This window comes from Coffea arabica, chromosome 10c (assembly GCF_036785885.1).
Source record: "Coffea arabica cultivar ET-39 chromosome 10c, Coffea Arabica ET-39 HiFi, whole genome shotgun sequence".
Taxonomy (NCBI): Eukaryota; Viridiplantae; Streptophyta; class Magnoliopsida; order Gentianales; family Rubiaceae; genus Coffea; species Coffea arabica.
The window spans coordinates 52,693,725-52,713,728 of NC_092329.1; the positions used below are offsets into that span (position 1 = coordinate 52,693,725).

Here is a 20,004-nt window from a genome sequence, read left to right on the forward strand (position 1 = left end):
GTCCTGTTTAATAAATTCATTCAGCACTTGAATTTAATAGATTCCAATCTTAATATGTTTAGACGCGTTTGATAATCAAATATTGAACTTTGAATTAATTAAGTGACACTCAATTTTTTAGACAAAATTTGCTCCTAAAATTAAGTGATAAACTATTCACTTATCACTGAATATGATATGCACTCAAATGTATTAAATTTAATAGTTAACAATTCAAAAACTTAATGAATTCAGGCTTTATATTTCATATTTTATTTTTATTAAACGCGCCCTAAGCTTAAATAGAGGCTTAGAAGGAATTGATTCAATCGAGTTTATGGCGCTTTCATGAGCCATAGCATGAAGGCGTGTAAAAAAACGCCTTGGTCAGGATATTTCCTTCGCGAGTTCCGGAATAGGAGATATGTGCCCTGATATTTCCACCATATCAACGGCTCAAAACCCATCAATCCCACCAACCAAACATCCCAAATGTGCATATTTCAACACCAACTTTTCTGTTTTTTTGTTACTGCAGCTAAAATAAGCTTTCATTCATTCATCTTGGATTTCCAAAGTTCTGGGCACGGTTTTAACTGTTTATCTACTTGGTCCTGAAAAAATGGCTATTTCTTTATCATCAGCAGCAAAAGTTTGCTCTTTGAATCCAGAGCCTCCATTTGCTGCGTCTTCAAATTCAGCAGCAAAGCTTTCTAGCTTGTCTTCTCTGCAATTCCCTAGAGAACTACGCCGTTTTCATGTTGGAAACCGAGCTGTTCAGTCCGGGCAGCCCTCCCGAACTTTACATGTGGTATAACTTTCCCAACCCTATTGGCATTCGAAGAAATGAAGAAATGAATGCTTTACTTTTGGAATGTTCTTCTTTTCTGGGTTTACTGTTCTTGTTATTTGAATTTTTGTTTTTTTCACATTTGGTGCTTGTTTTCTGGTTTTGCTACGGATTTCTGCTTCATCAAGATTGGTGCTATTTATCGTAATTCTCTTCAAGACTTAAATTTTAGGATGTTTAGGTAGCTTTAGTGATGAATTACCTGCTGAATCTCCATGGAAACCGTAACTTCACACTTTGGAATTGGTTGGCAAATCTGGAGTTTTGATTGGGGATTTTCTCGTTTCGTTATCTTATGTAATTATCTATGTATTTCTGTCTTCTGAATTATTTTTCTGTTGGAATTTGTTGTAAAGTTTGAGAATTTATTAAAATTTTATTATCGTCGCGATTTAGTTTGGGTTTATGTTTTATGTTTGTATGTATTCGAGAGAGTGCAAAACAGTTTGACTATTGGGACGATTCTGTTAGTCAGAATGCAGCTATACACACAGATTGTGTTAATGCTGCTATATAGAAAGGATGGGATTGTCTTTGATGTATGGGAATAAAGATATAGTTGTTGTGGAAGTAAAGTACAAAATTGAATGAGTAGCTACAAATAACGAAATTCATGGGGAGAGAGATTAGATGATGTTGTAGTTGTGAAACGGTATGTGTTATGTTTAATCTTGATAACTGGCCTCATTTGGTGGTTAAGTGGACTGATTGGTCGATCGGGATGAGTTGATCGGTTTAGTTCCAGAAGGGAATTTATATGAACTGCTACAGAATAAGAGTATTTAAGATTTTTAGCTTAGGTGATCAGAGTTATTCTCACATATAGCAGTGCTTACTGCATTCACATTAGGGGCAATTAACTTGCAAACAAGTTGCAGCAAGTGGAGGTGTATGAGTTGTAGTGAACTTCCCGGAAGATGAGTGGTGAAATCATCATAATATGTATTTTAGAGACCAAAACGAATCAACTTCATGCAGATGGATTTTACCTGCAGAGGAAGCAATTCTAGCCTATGGAATAAGCTAGTCATGGAGAAACCAAGTGAAAAGGCTACTGTGGTATGCTGCTAATGAATCAGTTGCTGGGCATTTTAGCAAATCCACATGGGAGAATAAGGAGGCTCAAATTCATTTATTTATTTAGGGTCAGATTTTCAAGTGGCTGACACATTTTTCTAATGGGAAAGCTTGGAAAACAAAAGTGTGAAGAGACAAACAAGATACGAATGAATGACCATAGTATGAAAATCTGGTCTTGTAGCAATCTCTAAAGCCAGGTGAAAAGCTGAGATTTGGACTCTTGGAGAATGTCTCGGTGCTTAAAAGCTTGTCTCTTTTTGCTTGGGTTTTCCTTATTCACAAAGATTTGGGACTTTAGGCTCATATTTCACTTAGGGCTTGCCACAAACTTTTGTATTGATAGCCATGCCTTGAGGCATGCTCACAGTAAGCATTATTTTTCCAATATGCTTACTGCTTGATGAAATAACTAATTATTGGCATTGTCCGGGATGAATCTAGCTTATTGATGATACCTTTACTTTGCCTGATTTAAGTGACAACAGATGTGGGTTGTGGTTTTAATTAGGTTAATAAATACAATAAGATAAAGAACCATCAAAATAGATTGGACAGAGAGGGCGGGGGGTATAGAGAGAACAAGCCCTTTTTTTTGTTGGGGGGGGGGGTGGGGAGAGGAGGAGGCAGAGATGTTGAGTGCTTAGAGCATTTCATGTTGAGACTTCTGGAACTGCTTACTTCATGTTATGATTGTTGATTTTGGAGCATCTCATAAGTAAAAGAAAGAAAATTGACCTTTCTATTGAAGGCATTTTTTTGGAGAAGCCTTTGAAAGCAAATTGAGTTTTCAGCTATTGGCCTCATAATAAGTTGCTTTACCTGTTATCATGCTTGTACAGAACCTCTCTTTGATGATTTCCTTGTAACTTGCTTTGATGCTGGTGTCAGTTCTTCATTCAGTAGTAATATTCACGGCACAGTTGTAAAAGCTTACCTCCTTTATGTTTTCTGCTGTACGAGTGTGCTTCTGCTTGACTGCAGGAGGAGTCCTTCCCCTTTTCATGTTATCATCTTATGTTTTGTCAGTCTTCAAGACAGAATATTTTGGTTTCTATTGGTGGTAGCTGAATATATTCGTAATTAGGTGAAGGCAAAGAAGCAAACATTTTCATCCTTTGACGATTTACTGAAAACCGCTGACAAACCAGTGTTGGTTGATTTCTATGCAACCTGGTAAGTTCTTTTGGTGTGTTACTCTTCCATTCTTTTATGTACCTTTTTGTGATTCGCAAAATTTTAACTGGAGATCAGTTCCTATGAGACATCAAAGCATCTAATGCTGAGACTTGCGTGCAGATCGAGAGGTATTTGGCGTTGCATTTGACCAATTTAATCACTTTATCAATCTAGTGATTGGCACTCTAACGGGTCATTACTTCAAAAATGGGAATATTCTTGGAAGCATCTATAAACCAAGGGGATTTTTTTACCTTTTACTGTGATAGTAGTAACTAAATCTGCTTGATGCATAAATTTCTTGAGTCTACCGATACAATGACAAGCTACCCATCAAAACAATTTCATTTGCGCAAAGCTATAGTAGGAATTAAGCAGAGATATGGATTTGCAGGTGTGGTCCATGCCAATTCATGGTTCCTGTTCTGAATGAGGTTAGTACAAGAATGAAAGATAAGATCCAGGTGGTGAAGATTGATACTGAGAAGTATCCGAGCATCGCAGATAAGTATAGAATTCAGGCACTCCCTACTTTTATCATATTCAAGGATGGAGAACCCCATGATCGTTTTGTAAGTTGACTGCATCTTTTCTGTAGTGTTTCTTACTTCTGTGCTGTTTCTTAATGAGAAAAGATGCATCCCGACACGGAGTTATAAATGGGTTTTAGTCTAAATATTGGCTTTCTACTAACAAATAATAGTAGTAGACCACATCTCTCGAACGTCAGTGACTTCTTAAGCTGATGCACTGCCTAAGGAAACTAAGATCCCCGCCAAGGGCTAAGAGGTTAAGTTCCTAGGTTCCCCTTCCCCTTTGCTTACTCTAATGGAGTGCCCTGTTTTTGGTAGAATTGGTAAGAGTACGGTAAGTTACAAAGTTCGTTGGATGTGATGGATCTCAGAATCAGTGTTTGCATATAAAGTTATGTTTTAGATATTTAAGATTTCATGTGGTGAAGAATTTAAAGAGCACTAACTCAGAACTATTTTTGTGTATGAACAATCTCTTTCTAAATTTCCAGGAGGGTGCACTTACAGCAGACCAACTAATACAGCAGATCGAGTCCTCACTGAAAGTCAAGCAGTAGCCATGATGGTGATCTTTCTTTGTTTATATCCCTGCGCTAACTGAGTCCTGACAGTTGCACAAGGCTTTCCTGAACTCTTGCTCCTTTTTTTTTTTTGGCTTTTCCATTCTTCTTCCCTTATGCCAGATCAAACGGTAGGGTGATGTGGGTACCTGAGATGCTGGATGTTTATAGAGCTTTATTCATTTGAACGAGGACTTCCATTTTGTATCTGGTGATATTCCTCAAGAAGCAAATGGGAATCATCGTTTGCCCTGGGGTGTATTCATCAGTACTCGTTAATTAAACTTGTTCGCTGCTGCAGATAGACAGATTAATTGAGATTGTAATGCATATGTACTGATGAAATTGATCTAGAATCTCAAAAAGTTTTCGCCATGATTCTTAACACCTTGGACTGTAATTCAAGAAGCCCGTTTTATCCAAGTACTGTCTTTTTTACTGAGATTGGAAGCCTTTATGGTTGTCCATACTTTGTACTGGTTGTCAATCACCTCTGCGGGTTTAAAGTTTCCTCCTTTCAATAGCTCAGGAGAGACTTTGCTTCTTTAAGCAGCTGCCAATAACTGCTTGAAAACCTCATTTCTGTGTAACCATCAATCAAAATGGAATTACATACCATACAAGATTAAACAGTCAAACAAGTTTCTGCTGTGCTCAACTTGACAGCCCAGGCTGGTGAACAAATTCCACAGTCCCCAATAGCTCATAGATCAAAAGAAGCCTCGTTGAAAATCCCCAAACAAATCCCAATTATTAAGTGCTGTTTTGAGTATGTATGACTGCTGCCGCTGGGAACAGTTGCTATCTTTCAAGAAACAGAAGGAAGAATGGAGATGAGAGCAGGGGAAGACATAGGCATAGGAGAAGACCTCACACCTCCACTCTCACCCCTGGCCTTCTCTCTCCACGATTCTTTCCTACACTCCCACTGCTCCGCCTGCTCGTTTCCTCTACCAAATGCGCATTTTACTCCCACTTCCCCCTCAAATTCACTACCCCTCCACTACTACTGCTCCCCCCGTTGCTCCGCCCTTGACTCACCTCCCTTCATGTGTCCCCCTCCTCCTCTCGAAGACTCGTCCCACCTCCGCCTCTCCCTCCGCCTCCTCCATAAACTATTCCACTCTCAGAACGATACGGTAGAAGCAAAACTGGATAGGATTGGAGGGTTAATGACCAACTATGAGAAATTCTTGAATTTGTCTAAAAATGAGGAGGAAGATGAGGCATTGGAGATGATTAAGGAAGGTGCGAGGGCGATGAAGCTCTTGGCGGGAAAATTGGAGGGAGTGGTTGGGGTGGAGGAGGCGGTGATGTGCTTGGTGCTGACGAATGCGGTGGAGGTGCAGGATAAGGACGGGAGAAATGTGGGGATTGCGGTTTACGATTGGAGGTTTTCGTGGATTAATCATAGTTGTTCTCCCAACGCTTGTTTTCGGTTTGTAACGAGGAAGACCATACCTCCTCAACAAGTGGTGGAGGGAGAATCCCAGCTCCCGCGGTTGAGAATTTACCCTGCTGCCATGGACGGTGGAGCTGGTGATGGACTTGCTGGTGATTGCAAGAGTGAGTGAGTTTTTGAATCGTTGTGCATTTTCTTGAGTTGAAATTTTTTTGTTTTGGTTGTTATGATGAACTGGTTGATTGTTATTTGTGTTGAATAATGTGCAGGCAGTGAGGGATGTGGTCCGAGCATCATAGTCCGGAGCATAAAAGGAATTAAGAAGAATGAGAGGATCACAATTACTTATACTGATTTGTTACAACCTAAGGTAAAACAGTTACTAACTACTTAAACCAGTGCGTTATTCCAGTTTTCAACAGGTTAAATTTAGCATAGCTAGAAATTTGGTGCTCCTGCATTCCTAGAATACTAAAATTACCAAACTTCTAACATAACAGAGTTGAAAAGGAATGACACCATCGCGGAAAGTGTTATTCTGGTTAACGATGGTTTTGTTTTGATGCACGGCTTTCTTTTTCTTTGTTTGGTGGTGCTGGCTTTTTCATCACAGTGTTTTTCTTTTTTGGGACTGATCGGGCTGGAGTTGAAATCAGATACAGATGTGGTTAAGTTTGGTGGCTAAGAAATATTCGTGCAGGAGTTAAAGGCATAATAGTCTCTTGTATACTGTTTGTTCTGGCTTGATGGTGCTGATTTGAGTTAATAATGACTTTGTTGATGATGACACATTTTTGCCCTCTGAACTGATTATAATATAGGATCCAAATAGTTGCTTTTATCTTTATAATTTATGTTTCACATGGAAGGATATTCAATCCTCATCTTTGATACATGTCACTACTTTGTTGCAATTCAGTCAAGTTTATTCATACTTGAACAAGGTGGCGTCCTGAAAATATTACATCTATTAGTTATACAATGTTTATTGTCGCTTGACTAACTTGCAGTCTTGGCTGGTTAACTTGTGCATTGATCCAGCTCGAGTTAAGTACTTGGTTACTCAGCGTTTGCTCTGACATATATTCTTCAGGAAATGCGGCAGGCTGAATTGTTTACAAATTACCGGTTCAATTGTTGCTGTAAGCGATGTACTGCAACTCCTGCAACTTATATTGATCGTGCTTTGCAGGTATCTTCCCCTGTACTTGGTTTTCTATTCTGTTAAACCTACAAGTCCAATTTTAAGTTCCTTTATCCTGTGTGTTTCTCTTCTTTACTGCTCAGTACTCCAGAACTATGACCGTATCTATTAACTGTTCCTCCACATAAATTACTACTAGCAGTGAAAATCACTGGAGTCATTTCTTGCTGTATGTGTACGTTTTATCATTGTTCCTCTTGAAAAGCACTGGTCACGTACAATTCCATTGTACTTTACCTGACTAGCTGCCTTAACCATCTGACATTAGCATGTTTCTGTTCAAAGTATAGACCAAAAGAAAGGAATTCTGAAATCTTGTATGGTTCAATTGTCATGAATGTGAATTTTCATGAACAGACAACGTGGTTTTAACTGCTTATTTGCTTTCGCCTTTTGTGTAGGAAACTTTTGTTTCTGGTGTTGATGGTCTCAACTTGACTTCCAATGAAGACTCATACAGATCCAAGGCAACTACGAAATTCATGGATTCAATTGATGGTGCTATTGATGAGTATTTGACCTTTAACAATCCCGAGTCATGCTGTGAGAAGCTTGAGGATTTGCTTACACATGGGCACCTTCAGGAGCCACTGAAACCAAAGCCAGAAAAGTCACCTCAATGCATAAGGTTACACTTGTTTCATTATCAATCTCTACATGCATACACCACACTTGCTTCAGCATACAGAGTCCGTGCTAGTGACCTCTTGGCTCTTAATCCTGAAAATCATCAGCATCAAATGGAAGCTTTCACTCTGAGCAGAATAAGTGCAGCCTACTCCTTGTTGTTGGCTATAGTTACGCATCATCTTTTTCTTTCTGAATCTTCAATAATTGTCTGTGTTGCGAATTTCTGGAAAAATGCTGGGGAGTCCCTAGTTTATCTCTTTAGAAGCTCAGCCTGGGGTACATTTTCCAATTTACAGCTATCTGTTTCTGAAAATTCATCCATTCTAAGCCATAAACGCTATCAGATTGTCCAACTGGATAGCAGTGGAGCCAATTCTTTTATTAATACTGAAGATCAATTTGCAATGTTTGGGGACATAAGTAGGCAGCACATAAATGGTATTGTCAACTTAACAGAGAAAATTTGGAGCTTCCTTAGTCATGAAAGTCGACATCTGCAAGAAGTTAAAGAGCTCATTGATTTTAGATGGCTTCTCACAGTGGAAACTCCCCTTGATCTCGGAACTCGTCTTACTTGCCGGGATAGCAGAACTGTTTCCAGACTTCAAGAAAAGGAGCATACCAACCTAGAGAGAGCATATCTCTTTCAGCTTGGTCTCCACTGCCTGCATTATGCAACATATTTGTCAAACATCTGTTATGGCCTAAATTCCCTGTTGACAGGTGAAGTTTGTCAATCTTCTATACTCTGAAGGTATGTATAGTGGCTGGTTAATTCAACCAATTTGCCTGCAAATATTATGAAATAGCGATGTAAAAAGCTCATCAGATAGTGATCAAAAGCTCAATTCATCACTCGTATATACCGTATAGTTGAGTGTATCTTTCCAGGATTGAATTCTCATCGGAGGTCTTAAGTGGCAATTTATGCATGCAGCCATGCAGGGGCCAATATTATCGTCCTCTTTCCTTTTGTTATTCTTTGGGCCATTATCCCAGAAATAAGCATTTGATGAGTTAATTTTGGTGTACTGAATTAAATTAGAGTGAACTTTTGGGCCAAATCAGGCTCCAATTTCAAATGTGGGTGCTCTTATTGGGCCTCAAGAGATTGGATAAAGCCTGCCCACCTGACACCTAAGTATCAAGTCAAATGACCTAAACAATACATTGCAAACAATCTAACATCTGTTCTCTGGACTCTAGTACTTTTATTTGTTTATTTTTTTTTGTCTTCATATTATACCCTTTTTGCCTTTATATTGTCAGATTCATAATTCGAAATCTGAACATCATAATTAAAAGAATGCTAAGAGCCTTTTTTGACAAACTTTTATTTATTTATTTATTTACATCTTCTCATTCTTGTTCATACCTTTTTCTCGCCTTTATATTATATCCTTTTCTCCTCCATATCGAGAGACTCAAAATTCGAAATCTGAAACTCATAATTGAAAGGACGTCAAGAGCCTTTTTTGACAATTAAACGAACCCTAATGGTTTTAGTACCCATTTAAAATAGTTTGTCAATTTGTTGTTGTAGAGAGCTACAATGACTTTATGAAGGTGAAGTAAGCATTAAGTTTGACGGTGATGAATTTTACCTTTTCTTTTTCCCTTTCTTTTTGGTAGTATGATATTAACTCAACATTATAAGATTTTCATGGGGGGCATAAAGATTAAAGAGTCATGAAATCTGTGATTTCATTTTCCAAGTGTGAATATTAGGTGGATGGACAAATCAACCTTCTTTTTTCCATTCTTGGGGGCAGAATTTCTTCTGCCACAGATGTTGCCTATCCATATCACGATAATGTACTCTTCTTGAGCGAGTAAATTAATTTGGTCCCCAAATGAAAATTTAGTTGGCCCATCTCACCGACCACCACGTTTCCTTAACAACAAAGAAAAGGAAATATACAAATGGAAAATCTGAATCTAAACCTCCCCAGATAACAACACTCAAGTATGTGAACTCCTCACCGGCCAGTTGAAATCTGATCCAGAAAAAAAAAAACCCACGAGGAAAAAGATTAAATGAATTTAGTTATTGGAAACCACCTTAGAAAATGAAATTAAAGAAATGCTTAGGCTCAATGTATCTGCCAAAATGAAGCAATAAATGGTCATGTCAGAAGATGGATAGCCAATGCATTTGAATCATTCATGCATCCATCTTCCAACTTTGCTTAAAACTGTGAACAAAGGGGTGGCTAGAGCTGTTAAACCAATCAAGTAGCTCGAAATCTCGTTAGAGCTCGGCTCGTTAAGGTTTAACGAGTCGAGCTCGAGCTCGAAACATGCTCGTTTAGTTAACGAGCCGAGTAAGCTCGGCTCGTTTGATACTCGAGTAGCTCGTTAGAGCTCGTTAATGAAGGGCATATTTGTCATTTTAGAAATCAAAATTATATAAATTAAAAATTATAGATTTTTATTAATGTTTATTTGCACGAGCTCGAGCTCGAGCTCGTGAAGCTCGATTCGTTTGTGATAAACGAGTCGAGCTCGAGAACTCGAACCACATGTACATTTAACGAGCCGAGTTCGAACACATTTTAAAGTTCGTTTTCTTAACGAGCTCGAGTCGAGCTCGGCTCGAATTAAACTCGAGTCGAGCTCGGCAGCCAAATACTCGGCTCGATTAACAGCTCTAGGGGTGGCAAACAACATCATATCCATGTGGTGGAGGGCCATATCTGTGAATTGACCCTTCCAAACAGGCGTTAGAGCACAATTGGTCAGAGAGGAGAAACTTGAAGGTGCTTATGGCTATGAGTTACATCTGTAAAGTAATATCAACATTAATCGTCCATTTGTATCAATAATGGATCAATTGAAAAAAATAACGCAAGTTGCATCCTGTATAGTTTGTTTGGGGATGGGGTCTATGTCAATGAATTGGATGAAAGGAGAAGAAACTTCAAACTATGAATTTATAATTAGTGATTGAGCTTAATACTTCAACCCAACCATACCAAACTTCTTGGTTATTGGAGAACCAAATTATTTAATAGTCGTTAGGTGGGGAAAAAAAAAAAGAATTGCTTAAACAATCTAGAATACTTCTTTTTTTGGTAAATATCTAGAAAATATCTCTTTGGCTGAAGATCACTAGTTGTTATCTTGACCAAGAAATACTGGTAGACCATTTAACTTTCAAAATGTTGATTATTGATCACTAAGATATGTTTCAACCGCTTAATCATGATTTGATAGAGTTTTAATTTCCCACTATCCCTTGTCAATCAGCAAAATTGTGTTTGATGACACGACTAATTACCCTTCCATATATATATATATATATCCTCCTTAATGGTCCCAAAAAATTAAACAGCTCTGATATCCCCCCAAAAAAAAAGACAGAGTTAAAATCCAAATTCACCTAATTCAACGCATTGAAAATTTGTGGAAATGAATTTAAACCTCCTTTTTCTATCAATTTTTTTTTCAACGCCCGTTAATCACGCTCCTAACACCATCCAATAATTAAGATTTCTAGCCGATTACTACTAAATCATCGCCTATAGGCTATAAACAGCCTCCAGTCAACAAACAAACAATCACCACCACTCAGATCAGATATTTTTCATAAGTTGTCCTATTGTCAGTTTTACACCACTAAGATCATCATGGCTGGAGAGAAGCACCGCCACCACCTCGTCCACCACCACAAGGAAGAGAAGCCTGTCGAGAGAAGCACCACTAAGACCATCATGGCTGAAGAGAAGCGCCACCACTACCACCACAAGGAAGAGAAGCACCACCACCACCTCGTCCACCACCACAAGGAAGAGAGAAGCACCACTAAGACCATCATGGTTGAAGAGAGAAGCACCACTAAGACCATCATGGTTGAAGAGAAGCACCACCACCACCTCGTCCACCACCACAAGGAAGAGAAGCACCACCACCACCTTGTCCACCACCACAAGGAAGAGAAGAAGCACCAGCACCACCTCGTCCAGCACCACCAGCACCAGCACCAGCACCAGCACCACCTCGTCCAGCACCAGCACCAGCACCAGCACCACCTCGTCCAGCACCACCACCACCACCACCACCACCACCACAAGGAAGAGAAGCACCACCACCACAAGCCTGTCGAGAGAAGCACCACTAAGACCATCATGGCTGAAGAGAAGCACCGCCACCACCTCGTCCACCACCACAAGGAAGAGAAGCACCGCCACCACAAGCCATAATAAAAGGCATAATAGTCTCTTGTATACTGTTTGTTCTGGCTTGATGGTGCTGATTTGAGTTAAAAAAGATAATGACTATGTTGATGATGACACATTTTCTGCCTTGGGAACCAATTATAATATAGGATCCGAATAGTTGCTTTTATCTTTATAATTTATGTTTCACATGGAAAGATATTCAATTCTCATCTTTGATACATGTCACTACTTTGTTGCAATTCAGTCAAGTTTATTCATACTTGAACAAGGCGGTGTCCTGAAAATATGACATCTATTAGTTATACAATGTTTATTGTTGCTTGACTAACTTGCAGTCTTGGGTGGTTAACTTGTGCATTGATCCAGCTTGAGTTAAGTACTTGGTTACTCAGCGTTTGCTCTGACATATATTCTTCAGTAAATGCGGCAGGCTGAATTGTTTACAAATTACCGGTTCAATTGTTGCTGTGTAAGCGATGTACTGCAACTCCTGCAACTTATATTGATCGTGCTTTGCTGGTATCGTCCCCTGTACTTGCTTGTCCTTGGTTTTCTATTCTGTTAAACCTACAACTCCAATTTTAAGTTCCTTTATCCTGTGTGTTTCTCTTCTTTGCTGCTCAGTACTCCAGAACTATGACCGTATCCATTAACCGTCCCTCCTCATAAATTACTACTAGCAGTGAAAATCACTGGAGTCATTTCTTGCTGCACTCTTGAAAAGCACTGTCATGTACAATTCCATTGTACTTTACCTGACTTGCTGCCTTAACCATCTGACATTAGCATGTTTCCGCTCAAAGTATAGACCAAAAGAAAGGAATTCTGAAATCTTCTATGGTTCAATTGTCATGAATGTGAGTTTTCATGAACAGACAACGTGGCTTTAACTGCTTATTTGCTTTTGCCTTTTTGTGTAGGAAACTTTTGTTTCTGGTGTTGATGGTCTCAACTTAACTTCCAATGAAGACTCGTACAAATCCAAGGCAACTACGAAATTCATGGATTCAATTGATGGTGCTATTGATGAGTATTTGACCTTTAACAATCCCGAGTCATGCTGTGAGAAGCTTGAGGATTTGCTTACACATGGGCACCTTCAGGGGCCACTGAGACCAAAGCCAGAAAAGTCACCTCAATGCATAAGGTTACACTTGTTTCATCATCAATCTCTACATGCATACACCACACTTGCTTCAGCATACAGAGTCCGTGCTAGTGACCTCTTGGCTCTTAATTCTGAAAATCATCAGCATCATATGGAAGCTTTCACTCTGAGCAGAATAAGTGCAGCCTACTCCTTGTTGTTGGCTATAGTTACGCATCATCTTTTTCTTTCTGAATCTTCAATAATTGTCTGTGTTGCGAATTTCTGGAAAAATGCCGGGGAGTCCCTAGTTTATCTCTTTAGAAGCTCAGCCTGGGTTACATTTTCCAGTTTGCACCAATCTGTTTCTGAAAATTCATCCATTCTAAGCCATAAATGCTGAAGATCAATTCTTTTATTAATACTGAAGATCAATATGCAATGTTTGGGGACATAAGCAGGCAGCACATAAATTGTATTGTCAACATAACAGAAAAAGTATGGAGCTTCCTTAGTCATGAAAGTCGACATCTGCAAGAAGTTAAAGAGCTCATTGATTTTTGATGGCTTCTCACAGTGGAAACTCCCCTTGATCTCGGAACTCGTATTACTTGCCGGGATAGCAGAACTGTTTCCAGACTTCAAAAAAAGGAGCATGCCAACCTAGAGAGAGCATATCTCTTTCAGCTTGGTCTCCACTGCTTACACTATGCAACATACCTGTCAAGCATCTGTTATGGCCTAAATTCCCTGTTGATAGGTGAAGTTTGTCAATCTTCTATACTCTGAAGGTATGTATAGTGGCTGGTTAGTTCAACCAATTTGGCTGAAAATATTATCAAAAAATAGCGATGTGAAAAGGTCATCAAATAGATGGTGATCAAAAAGCTCAGTTCATCACTCGTATATACCGTATAGTTGAGTGTATCTTTCCAGGATTGAATTCTCATAGATGGTGATCAAAAAGCTCAATTCATCACTCGTAATGCATGCAAGCAGGAGCCCAATATTTCGTCCTCTTTCCATTTGTTTTTTTTGGGCCACAGTCCTAGAAATAAGCATTTCATGAGTTAATTTTGGTCTACTGAATTGAATAAGAGTGAACTTTTGGGCCAAATCAGGCTCCAATTTCAAATGTGGGTGCTGTTATTGGGCCTCAAGAGATTGGATAAAGCCTGCCCACCTGACACCTAAGTATCAAGGTCAAATGACCTCAAACAATCTAATATCCGTTCGCCAGTACTTTTATTTGTTTATTTTTTCTTGCCTTCATATTACACCCTTCTCGCCTTTATATTGTCTGATTCAGAATTCAAAATCTGAATCTCATAATTGAAAGGACGCTAAGAGCTTTTTTTTGACAAATTTTTATTTATTTATTTATTACATTCTTTCATTCCTGTTCATACCTTTTTCTTGCAGTCATATTATACCCTTTTCTCCTTTGTACCGAGAGACTCAGAATTCGAAATCTGAACCTCATAATTGAAAGGACGTTAAGAGCCTATTTTGACAACTGAACAAACCCTAATAGTTTTAGTACTTACTTAAAAGAGTTTGTCAATTTGTTGTTGTAGAGAGCTACAATGACTTTATGAAGGTAAAGTGGACATTAAGTTTGGGCAGTGTCGAATTTTACCTTTTCTTTTTCCCTTTCTTTTTGGTAGTATGATATTAACTCGACATTATAAGATTTTCATGGGGGGTGGTTTGAAGTCTCCATTTTGTTGCAACTATTCAAAGAGTCATGAAATCTGTGATTTCATTTTCCAAGTGTGAATATTAGGTGGATGGACAAATCAACCTTCTTTTTTCCATTCTTGGGGCAGAATTTCTTCTCCCACGGATGTTTCCTATCCATATCACGATAATGTACTCTTCTTGAGCGAGTAAATTAATTGGTCCCCAAATGGAAATTTAGTTGGCACGTCTCACCGACCACGTTTCCTTAACAGCGAAGAAAAGGAAATATACAAATGGAAAATAATCTGAATCTAAACCACCCCAGATATCAACATTCAAGTGGTGGATAGTCAATGCATTTGGATCATTCATGCATCCATCTTCCAACTTTGCTTAAAATTGTGAACAAAGGGGTGGCAAACAACATCATATCCATGTGGTGGAGGCCATACCTGTGAATTGACCCTTCCAAACAGGCGTTAGAGCACAATTGGTCAGAGAGGAGAAACTTGAAGGTGCATATGGCTATGAGTTACATCTGTAAAGTAATATCAACATTAATCGTCCATTTGTATCAATCATGGATCAATTGACAAAAAAAAACCCAAGTTGCATCCTGTATAGTTTGTCTGGGGATGGGGTCTATGTCAATGAATTGGATGAAAGGAGAAGAAACTTCAAACTATGAATTTATAATTAGTGATTGAGCTTAATTCTTCAACCCAACCACACCAAACTTCTTGGTTATTGGAGAACCAAATCATATATATATATATATAATAAAGTCGTATCCTCATTTATCGTTTCATGTTTTCTTTTTCTTATGTGGCTTAACGAGATAGCAAGTAATTTTCTACGTGGCTTGCTTCTTTTTTGTTTGGATTTATATCAATTCTTATTTCCTATATTATATGATTGGTCCGATAAAATATATCAATTCTTAGTCCGATAAAAATTGTTAGTCCGATAAAAATTGTGATACAAAATGGATCAATTGAAAAAAAAACCCCAAGTTGCATCCTGTATAGTTTGTCTGGGGATGGGGTCTATGTCAATGAATTGGATGAAAGGAGAAGAAACTTCAAACTATGAATTTATAATTAGTGATTGAGCTTAATACTTCAACCCAACCATACCAAACTTGTTGGTTATTGGAGAACCAAATTATTTAATAGTCGTAAGGTGGGAAAAAAAAAAGAATTGCTTAAACAATCTAGAATACTTCTTTTTTTGGTAAATATCTAGAAAATATCTCTTTGGCTATCTTGACCAAGAAATACTGGTAGACCATTTAACTTTCAAAATGTTGATTATTGATCACTAAGATATGTTTCAACCGCTTAATCATGATTTAATAGAGTTTTAATTTCCCACTATCCCTTGTCAATCAGCAAAATTGTGTTTGATGACACGACTAATTACCCTTCCATATATATATATATATATCCTCCTTTTTCTATCAATTTTTTTTTTCAACGCCCGTTAATCACGCTCCTAACACTATCCAATAACTAAGATTTCTAGCCGATTACTACTAAATCATCGCCTGTAGGCTATAAATAGCCTCCTCTCCACAATCCAACAAACAGAAAATTACCACCACTCAGATCAGATATTTTTCATAAGTTGTCCTATTATCAGTTTTACACCACTAAGACTATCATGGCTGAAGCCTTCCACCACCACAACCCCTTCCACCACCACAAGGAACAGACGGCTGCCGAAGCCGTTGGCTACTCCGACACCACCTACTCTGGAGGCTACGGTGGAGAGCCAGCACATGATTATGAGAAAGAAAGAAAGCACCACAAGCACCTTGAGCAACTTGGTGGACTCGGTGCTGTCGCTGCTGGCGCCTATGCCTTGGTATATTTCCGATTTTGTGATCCTTGCTTGTATAACTCAGTTTTCATGATAAGCCACGAAGGCATGCTTGTCTATAAGAAGCCACAAATTAAACTCAGTTTTTTTTTGTATTAGTCCATAAAGACTAAACATTTTTGTTATCATTTCGTTTGATCAGACAATCAAAGATTATGTACGTCCAATATCAAAAGGGTTGTTCAGTAAATCAGAAAAATCTCTTTCGAAAAATAAAAAAAAAAAAGATTAAAGAATCTCTAGGGGGGATAAAATCGTATGGTATGGTCCAATTATAGTGTTGTGTTGAATTTTATGCTCTAATCGGACTAAAAATTTTGCAGTCAATTGACTGTATCATAAACTCTTTTAAGTAGGACATGGTTTTTGGCTTTACTAATTTCTTGTTTGTTTTTTTTGTCGAAATTTCCATAATCCAGCATGAGAAGCACAAGTCCAAGAAAGATCCTGAGCATGCCCACAAGCACAAGATAGAAGAAGAGATTGCAGCAGTAGCTGCAGTGGGTGCCGGTGGATTTGCGTTCCATGAGCATCACGAGAAGAAGGATGCCAAGAAAGAAGAGGAAAAGGCTGAGGGAAAGCACCACCACCACCTATTTTAGTTTAACCACTCGGATTTTCATTAATCCTTGGGTGGTCTTTTTAATATTGTTCCCTTGTCTATCTTCCAGTATTGAGCTCGTACTGCCAATAATCATGTTTAATAATCTGTTACTCAAAAAAAAAAAAAAAGTGTTGTTTTTCATTTGAGTTGTGCGCCTGCTTTTGTTGGCGCTGCTGACTTTATTAGAGTTTGTGTGAAGTGCTGTTGTTATTAATGAAATGTTTGGTTGCAGTATAAAAATTAGATATCAGTTTGGAATATGCTCAAAGGATGATGAGTATTCTTTTGGGCTCTATCTGATGATCCGCATAGAAATTTGTTTTTTCCAATAATTTGTGACGTTACTCGAAATGAAATTTGTTATGATGTTGATTGAATAATGAATGTCTATTATACTTAAACATTGAACACTAATAGAACGTTGAGGTATGGCCATTTCTTGCGCCCCTTCCGTCTCCCGCGATTAGGATTTATCCTAACTGATTGGGAAAGGATCAGGACCTATAAATAGCAATGTCATGAAATTCCTAGCACTCACACTTAATAACAAAAAAATATCAAATTTTCATTCTTAACCATTACAAATCGACAACCACAATGGCTGATCAGACTCAGCACCACCATCTCTTCGGCCACCATAACGAGGAAGAAAGGAAACACCACAAGCATCTTGAGGAGCTCGATGAGCTTGCAGCTGCTGCCGCTGGTGCCTACGCTTTGGTAAAATTCTAATGTTCTTGATTTAAGCTGGTTTATGTCCCCCATAGATTAATCAATCAAAATAAAAAAAAAACATGCTTTTTCATTCACGGAAGAGGAAGATCTATGCATCAATTTTGGTACAACTATTGTTAGACGTCTCCCCTAAAAAATCAAGATTGATGATGGGTTAGACAGTAGGGGACGTTCATTTGTATACTCTACTGTTGGGAGGAGAAGTTGCATTTAATTTTGGAGAATGTCAAAAGCCAGTTTCTTAAAACCCATATGGTAGTGGGTTCAGAATGGACTAGATCTGCAGGTGGCTAAAAGGTGTTACATCAACCGCTATTTCTAAGATATCTAAAGATTAGTGATTCCTGAGCAAAACCAAGCCCAAGTAGTATACTAAAACTTGTAGACATAATTAATATGGTCTGAGCCAAAATAATTTCTGAACTTTGTTAGCTCATCTATGGTGTGAATTTGCATGGAATGATGGTCAGCATGAGAAGCACGAGGCCAAGAAGGATCCGCAGAATGCCCGCAGGCACAAGTTAGAAGAAGAGATTGGTGCAGCAGCTGCAGTTGGAGCTGGCGGATTGGCATTCCATGAGCATCATGAGAAAAATAATGCCAAAAAAGAAGAAGAAAAAGCCGAGGGAAAGCACCACCATCTATTTTGAATTATGATAAGGGTTCCTTCAATTTTCTTGCTAGTTCACATCCAGGTTTCTACTTTGACAAGAAATAATTATGTTTGTTTTTTCTCTAAAAACAAAAGGTAATGTCAATTTATCTTGGGGATTTCGTCTTGATTTTATTGGCGCAACTGACCTAGCACATTTGTGGTGGAATTGGTCTCAATCTTACGTGCAATTATTTGTGTAATAATTCTATCATTATGTTGGTATCGTATAATCTATGTAATAATTGATGGATTTTCTTAGCCAAAGATATAACAAAATAGCCGACTGATCACTGGTTAGAGTCATAAAGGGATAAGTGAAAAATCACTGTTGATCATTTTTAAGGTAAAAAAAAAAGAAGTAAATTTATAGCATTCAATCTTTTCTTGAGGCTTTATATTCATTTAAAGACTCATGGAACAATTAAACTTGTTGCAAAAATAATTTTGTTGGTTTTCCGACATGTCAATCTCAATTGTTAAAATTGTAAACTCTGATTGGTGAGGCTGTATAACATCCAGCCCATTTGGCGATGTTAGGACCCAAAACTTATCGTGAGGACCCTATTGGATGAGAGAGATTCTTGATTACGTTCCTTATCTTCGTGAAGGTGACGGGCTATCTACATTATTTCTCAATTTAGTTCCTTTACCTTCGTAGAAAGTGACCAACCTATAACATTTGTGATTTAACCGAAAATTGTGGGAAACTAAAGAATGAATGAGTCACTTGAATTGCTCCGAAACTATTGGAAGGCAATCTTTTAAGTGCCGAAAAATAAATATTCTGTGGTGTTAAAGGAATGAGATGGGCGAACACTTGAGATCCTCGGTATCATGTTTTTTATGCCAATCCAATGCCACCTATAGTATTGCGCCAAGTGTTTTGTTATTATTTACACTTTAATTTTCTAATAATTTAACTTGGTTTGGTTTAACACAAGTGTAAATAATAACATGACACTTGGCGCAATATTATGCGAAATGGCTTCCTAAAAAATAGCATCCGCATTTGTTTTTCATTGAGAGGTATTTCAGTTTTTCGATCAAGTTAATCCCTTAAAACTGTGTAGAGCCTTACTCCAAGGATACACAGTCAGATAACTCATAGAATCAATCACGGAACCTAGCCTACTGATAACTACCAGATTACGAAACCAGTCAAATTAGCGCGGGGCAAGCATCCATATTTACAAATGTGAAATATTGATGCGAAAAGTTTTGACTGGCATTCTGTAAAAGTTTTGATGAATATGGCACTATGAACCCTTATTGAAATATTGCCGAATTCCACATTATAGTAAGACATCTATTAGAAAATTGAAAATCTTGGTCCTTTGTCTTAATTAACGTCACTGTTCTGTTATCATGGCCATAGTCTTAGTCCCTTAACTATAAAAATTTGATCAATGTAGTCCGTTGAATAGAAAATTGGTCCATAATAAATTTTAAAAAAATTTAGTAGCATCAGTTACACAACCTACACGACACGGCTAGATATTCCAGACACGATACTTGACTATTCTACCTGTGGCTTTCGTTAATGGAGGAAAAAAGGTGAGAAGAAGACTCAGGGTCTCCGCCTGCAAGTACTGGCCAAATGGTCAAAATGAATACGTAGCTGCCTGCCTAGAATACTTGTTCAATTTGATGTTACATAAATTGGACATTAGTCTTTGATGAAAATAGCTACTCAGCAATGACAACGGTGTATAGACACATTAACACTCCACAAAGTAAAAATTTTTGCCTCAATTGGTAGGTGGA

The 20,004-nt window shown here is 38.1% G+C and overlaps 4 protein-coding genes across 4 annotated transcripts; all 4 read left to right on the plus strand.

Annotated features, from left to right (window-relative positions):
• Positions 1–601: 601 nt before the first annotated feature.
• On the plus strand, positions 602–4,175 carry LOC113714253 (uncharacterized). Its single transcript, XM_027238040.1, has 5 exons — positions 602–790; positions 1,808–1,888; positions 2,994–3,082; positions 3,480–3,657; positions 4,110–4,175. The coding sequence occupies exons 1-5, from the start codon at positions 602–604 to the stop codon at positions 4,173–4,175; spliced, it is 603 nt and encodes a 200-aa protein (XP_027093841.1).
• LOC113713807 (protein SET DOMAIN GROUP 41-like) lies at positions 3,664–8,296 on the plus strand. The gene is made up of 5 exons (XM_027237594.2): positions 3,664–4,183; positions 4,302–5,744; positions 5,850–5,950; positions 6,674–6,772; positions 7,186–8,296. The coding sequence occupies exons 2-5, from the start codon at positions 5,006–5,008 to the stop codon at positions 8,164–8,166; spliced, it is 1,920 nt and encodes a 639-aa protein (XP_027093395.1). The 5' UTR covers positions 3,664–4,183; positions 4,302–5,005; the 3' UTR covers positions 8,167–8,296.
• Positions 8,297–10,971: 2,675 nt separating this feature from the next.
• On the plus strand, positions 10,972–17,110 carry LOC113714254 (uncharacterized). Its single transcript, XM_027238041.2, has 4 exons — positions 10,972–11,613; positions 12,516–13,019; positions 15,929–16,231; positions 16,666–17,110. The coding sequence occupies exons 1-4, from the start codon at positions 11,044–11,046 to the stop codon at positions 16,846–16,848; spliced, it is 1,560 nt and encodes a 519-aa protein (XP_027093842.2). The 5' UTR covers positions 10,972–11,043; the 3' UTR covers positions 16,849–17,110.
• Positions 17,111–17,256: 146 nt separating this feature from the next.
• On the plus strand, positions 17,257–18,367 carry LOC113713808 (abscisic stress-ripening protein 3-like). Its single transcript, XM_027237595.2, has 2 exons — positions 17,257–17,570; positions 18,056–18,367. The coding sequence occupies exons 1-2, from the start codon at positions 17,448–17,450 to the stop codon at positions 18,233–18,235; spliced, it is 303 nt and encodes a 100-aa protein (XP_027093396.1). The 5' UTR covers positions 17,257–17,447; the 3' UTR covers positions 18,236–18,367.
• Positions 18,368–20,004: the final 1,637 nt, after the last annotated feature.

Coding starts and splice junctions, on each gene's coding strand:
- LOC113714253 (XM_027238040.1), top strand. CDS start 602: ATGGCTATTTCTTTATCATCAGCAGCAAAAGTTTGCTCTTTGAATCCA. Junction 791..1,807: donor CCTCCCGAACTTTACATGTG/GTATAACTTTCC, acceptor AACTTCATGCAG/ATGGATTTTACCTGCAGAGG. Junction 3,083..3,479: donor GTTGATTTCTATGCAACCTG/GTAAGTTCTTTT, acceptor ATGGATTTGCAG/GTGTGGTCCATGCCAATTCA.
- LOC113713807 (XM_027237594.2), top strand. CDS start 5,006: ATGGAGATGAGAGCAGGGGAAGACATAGGCATAGGAGAAGACCTCACA. Junction 5,745..5,849: donor ACTTGCTGGTGATTGCAAGA/GTGAGTGAGTTT, acceptor AATAATGTGCAG/GCAGTGAGGGATGTGGTCCG. Junction 6,773..7,185: donor ATATTGATCGTGCTTTGCAG/GTATCTTCCCCT, acceptor CCTTTTGTGTAG/GAAACTTTTGTTTCTGGTGT.
- LOC113714254 (XM_027238041.2), top strand. CDS start 11,044: ATGGCTGGAGAGAAGCACCGCCACCACCTCGTCCACCACCACAAGGAA. Junction 13,020..15,928: donor TCTTTAGAAGCTCAGCCTGG/GTTACATTTTCC, acceptor GGCTATAAATAG/CCTCCTCTCCACAATCCAAC. Junction 16,232..16,665: donor CTGCTGGCGCCTATGCCTTG/GTATATTTCCGA, acceptor TCCATAATCCAG/CATGAGAAGCACAAGTCCAA.
- LOC113713808 (XM_027237595.2), top strand. CDS start 17,448: ATGGCTGATCAGACTCAGCACCACCATCTCTTCGGCCACCATAACGAG. Junction 17,571..18,055: donor CCGCTGGTGCCTACGCTTTG/GTAAAATTCTAA, acceptor AATGATGGTCAG/CATGAGAAGCACGAGGCCAA.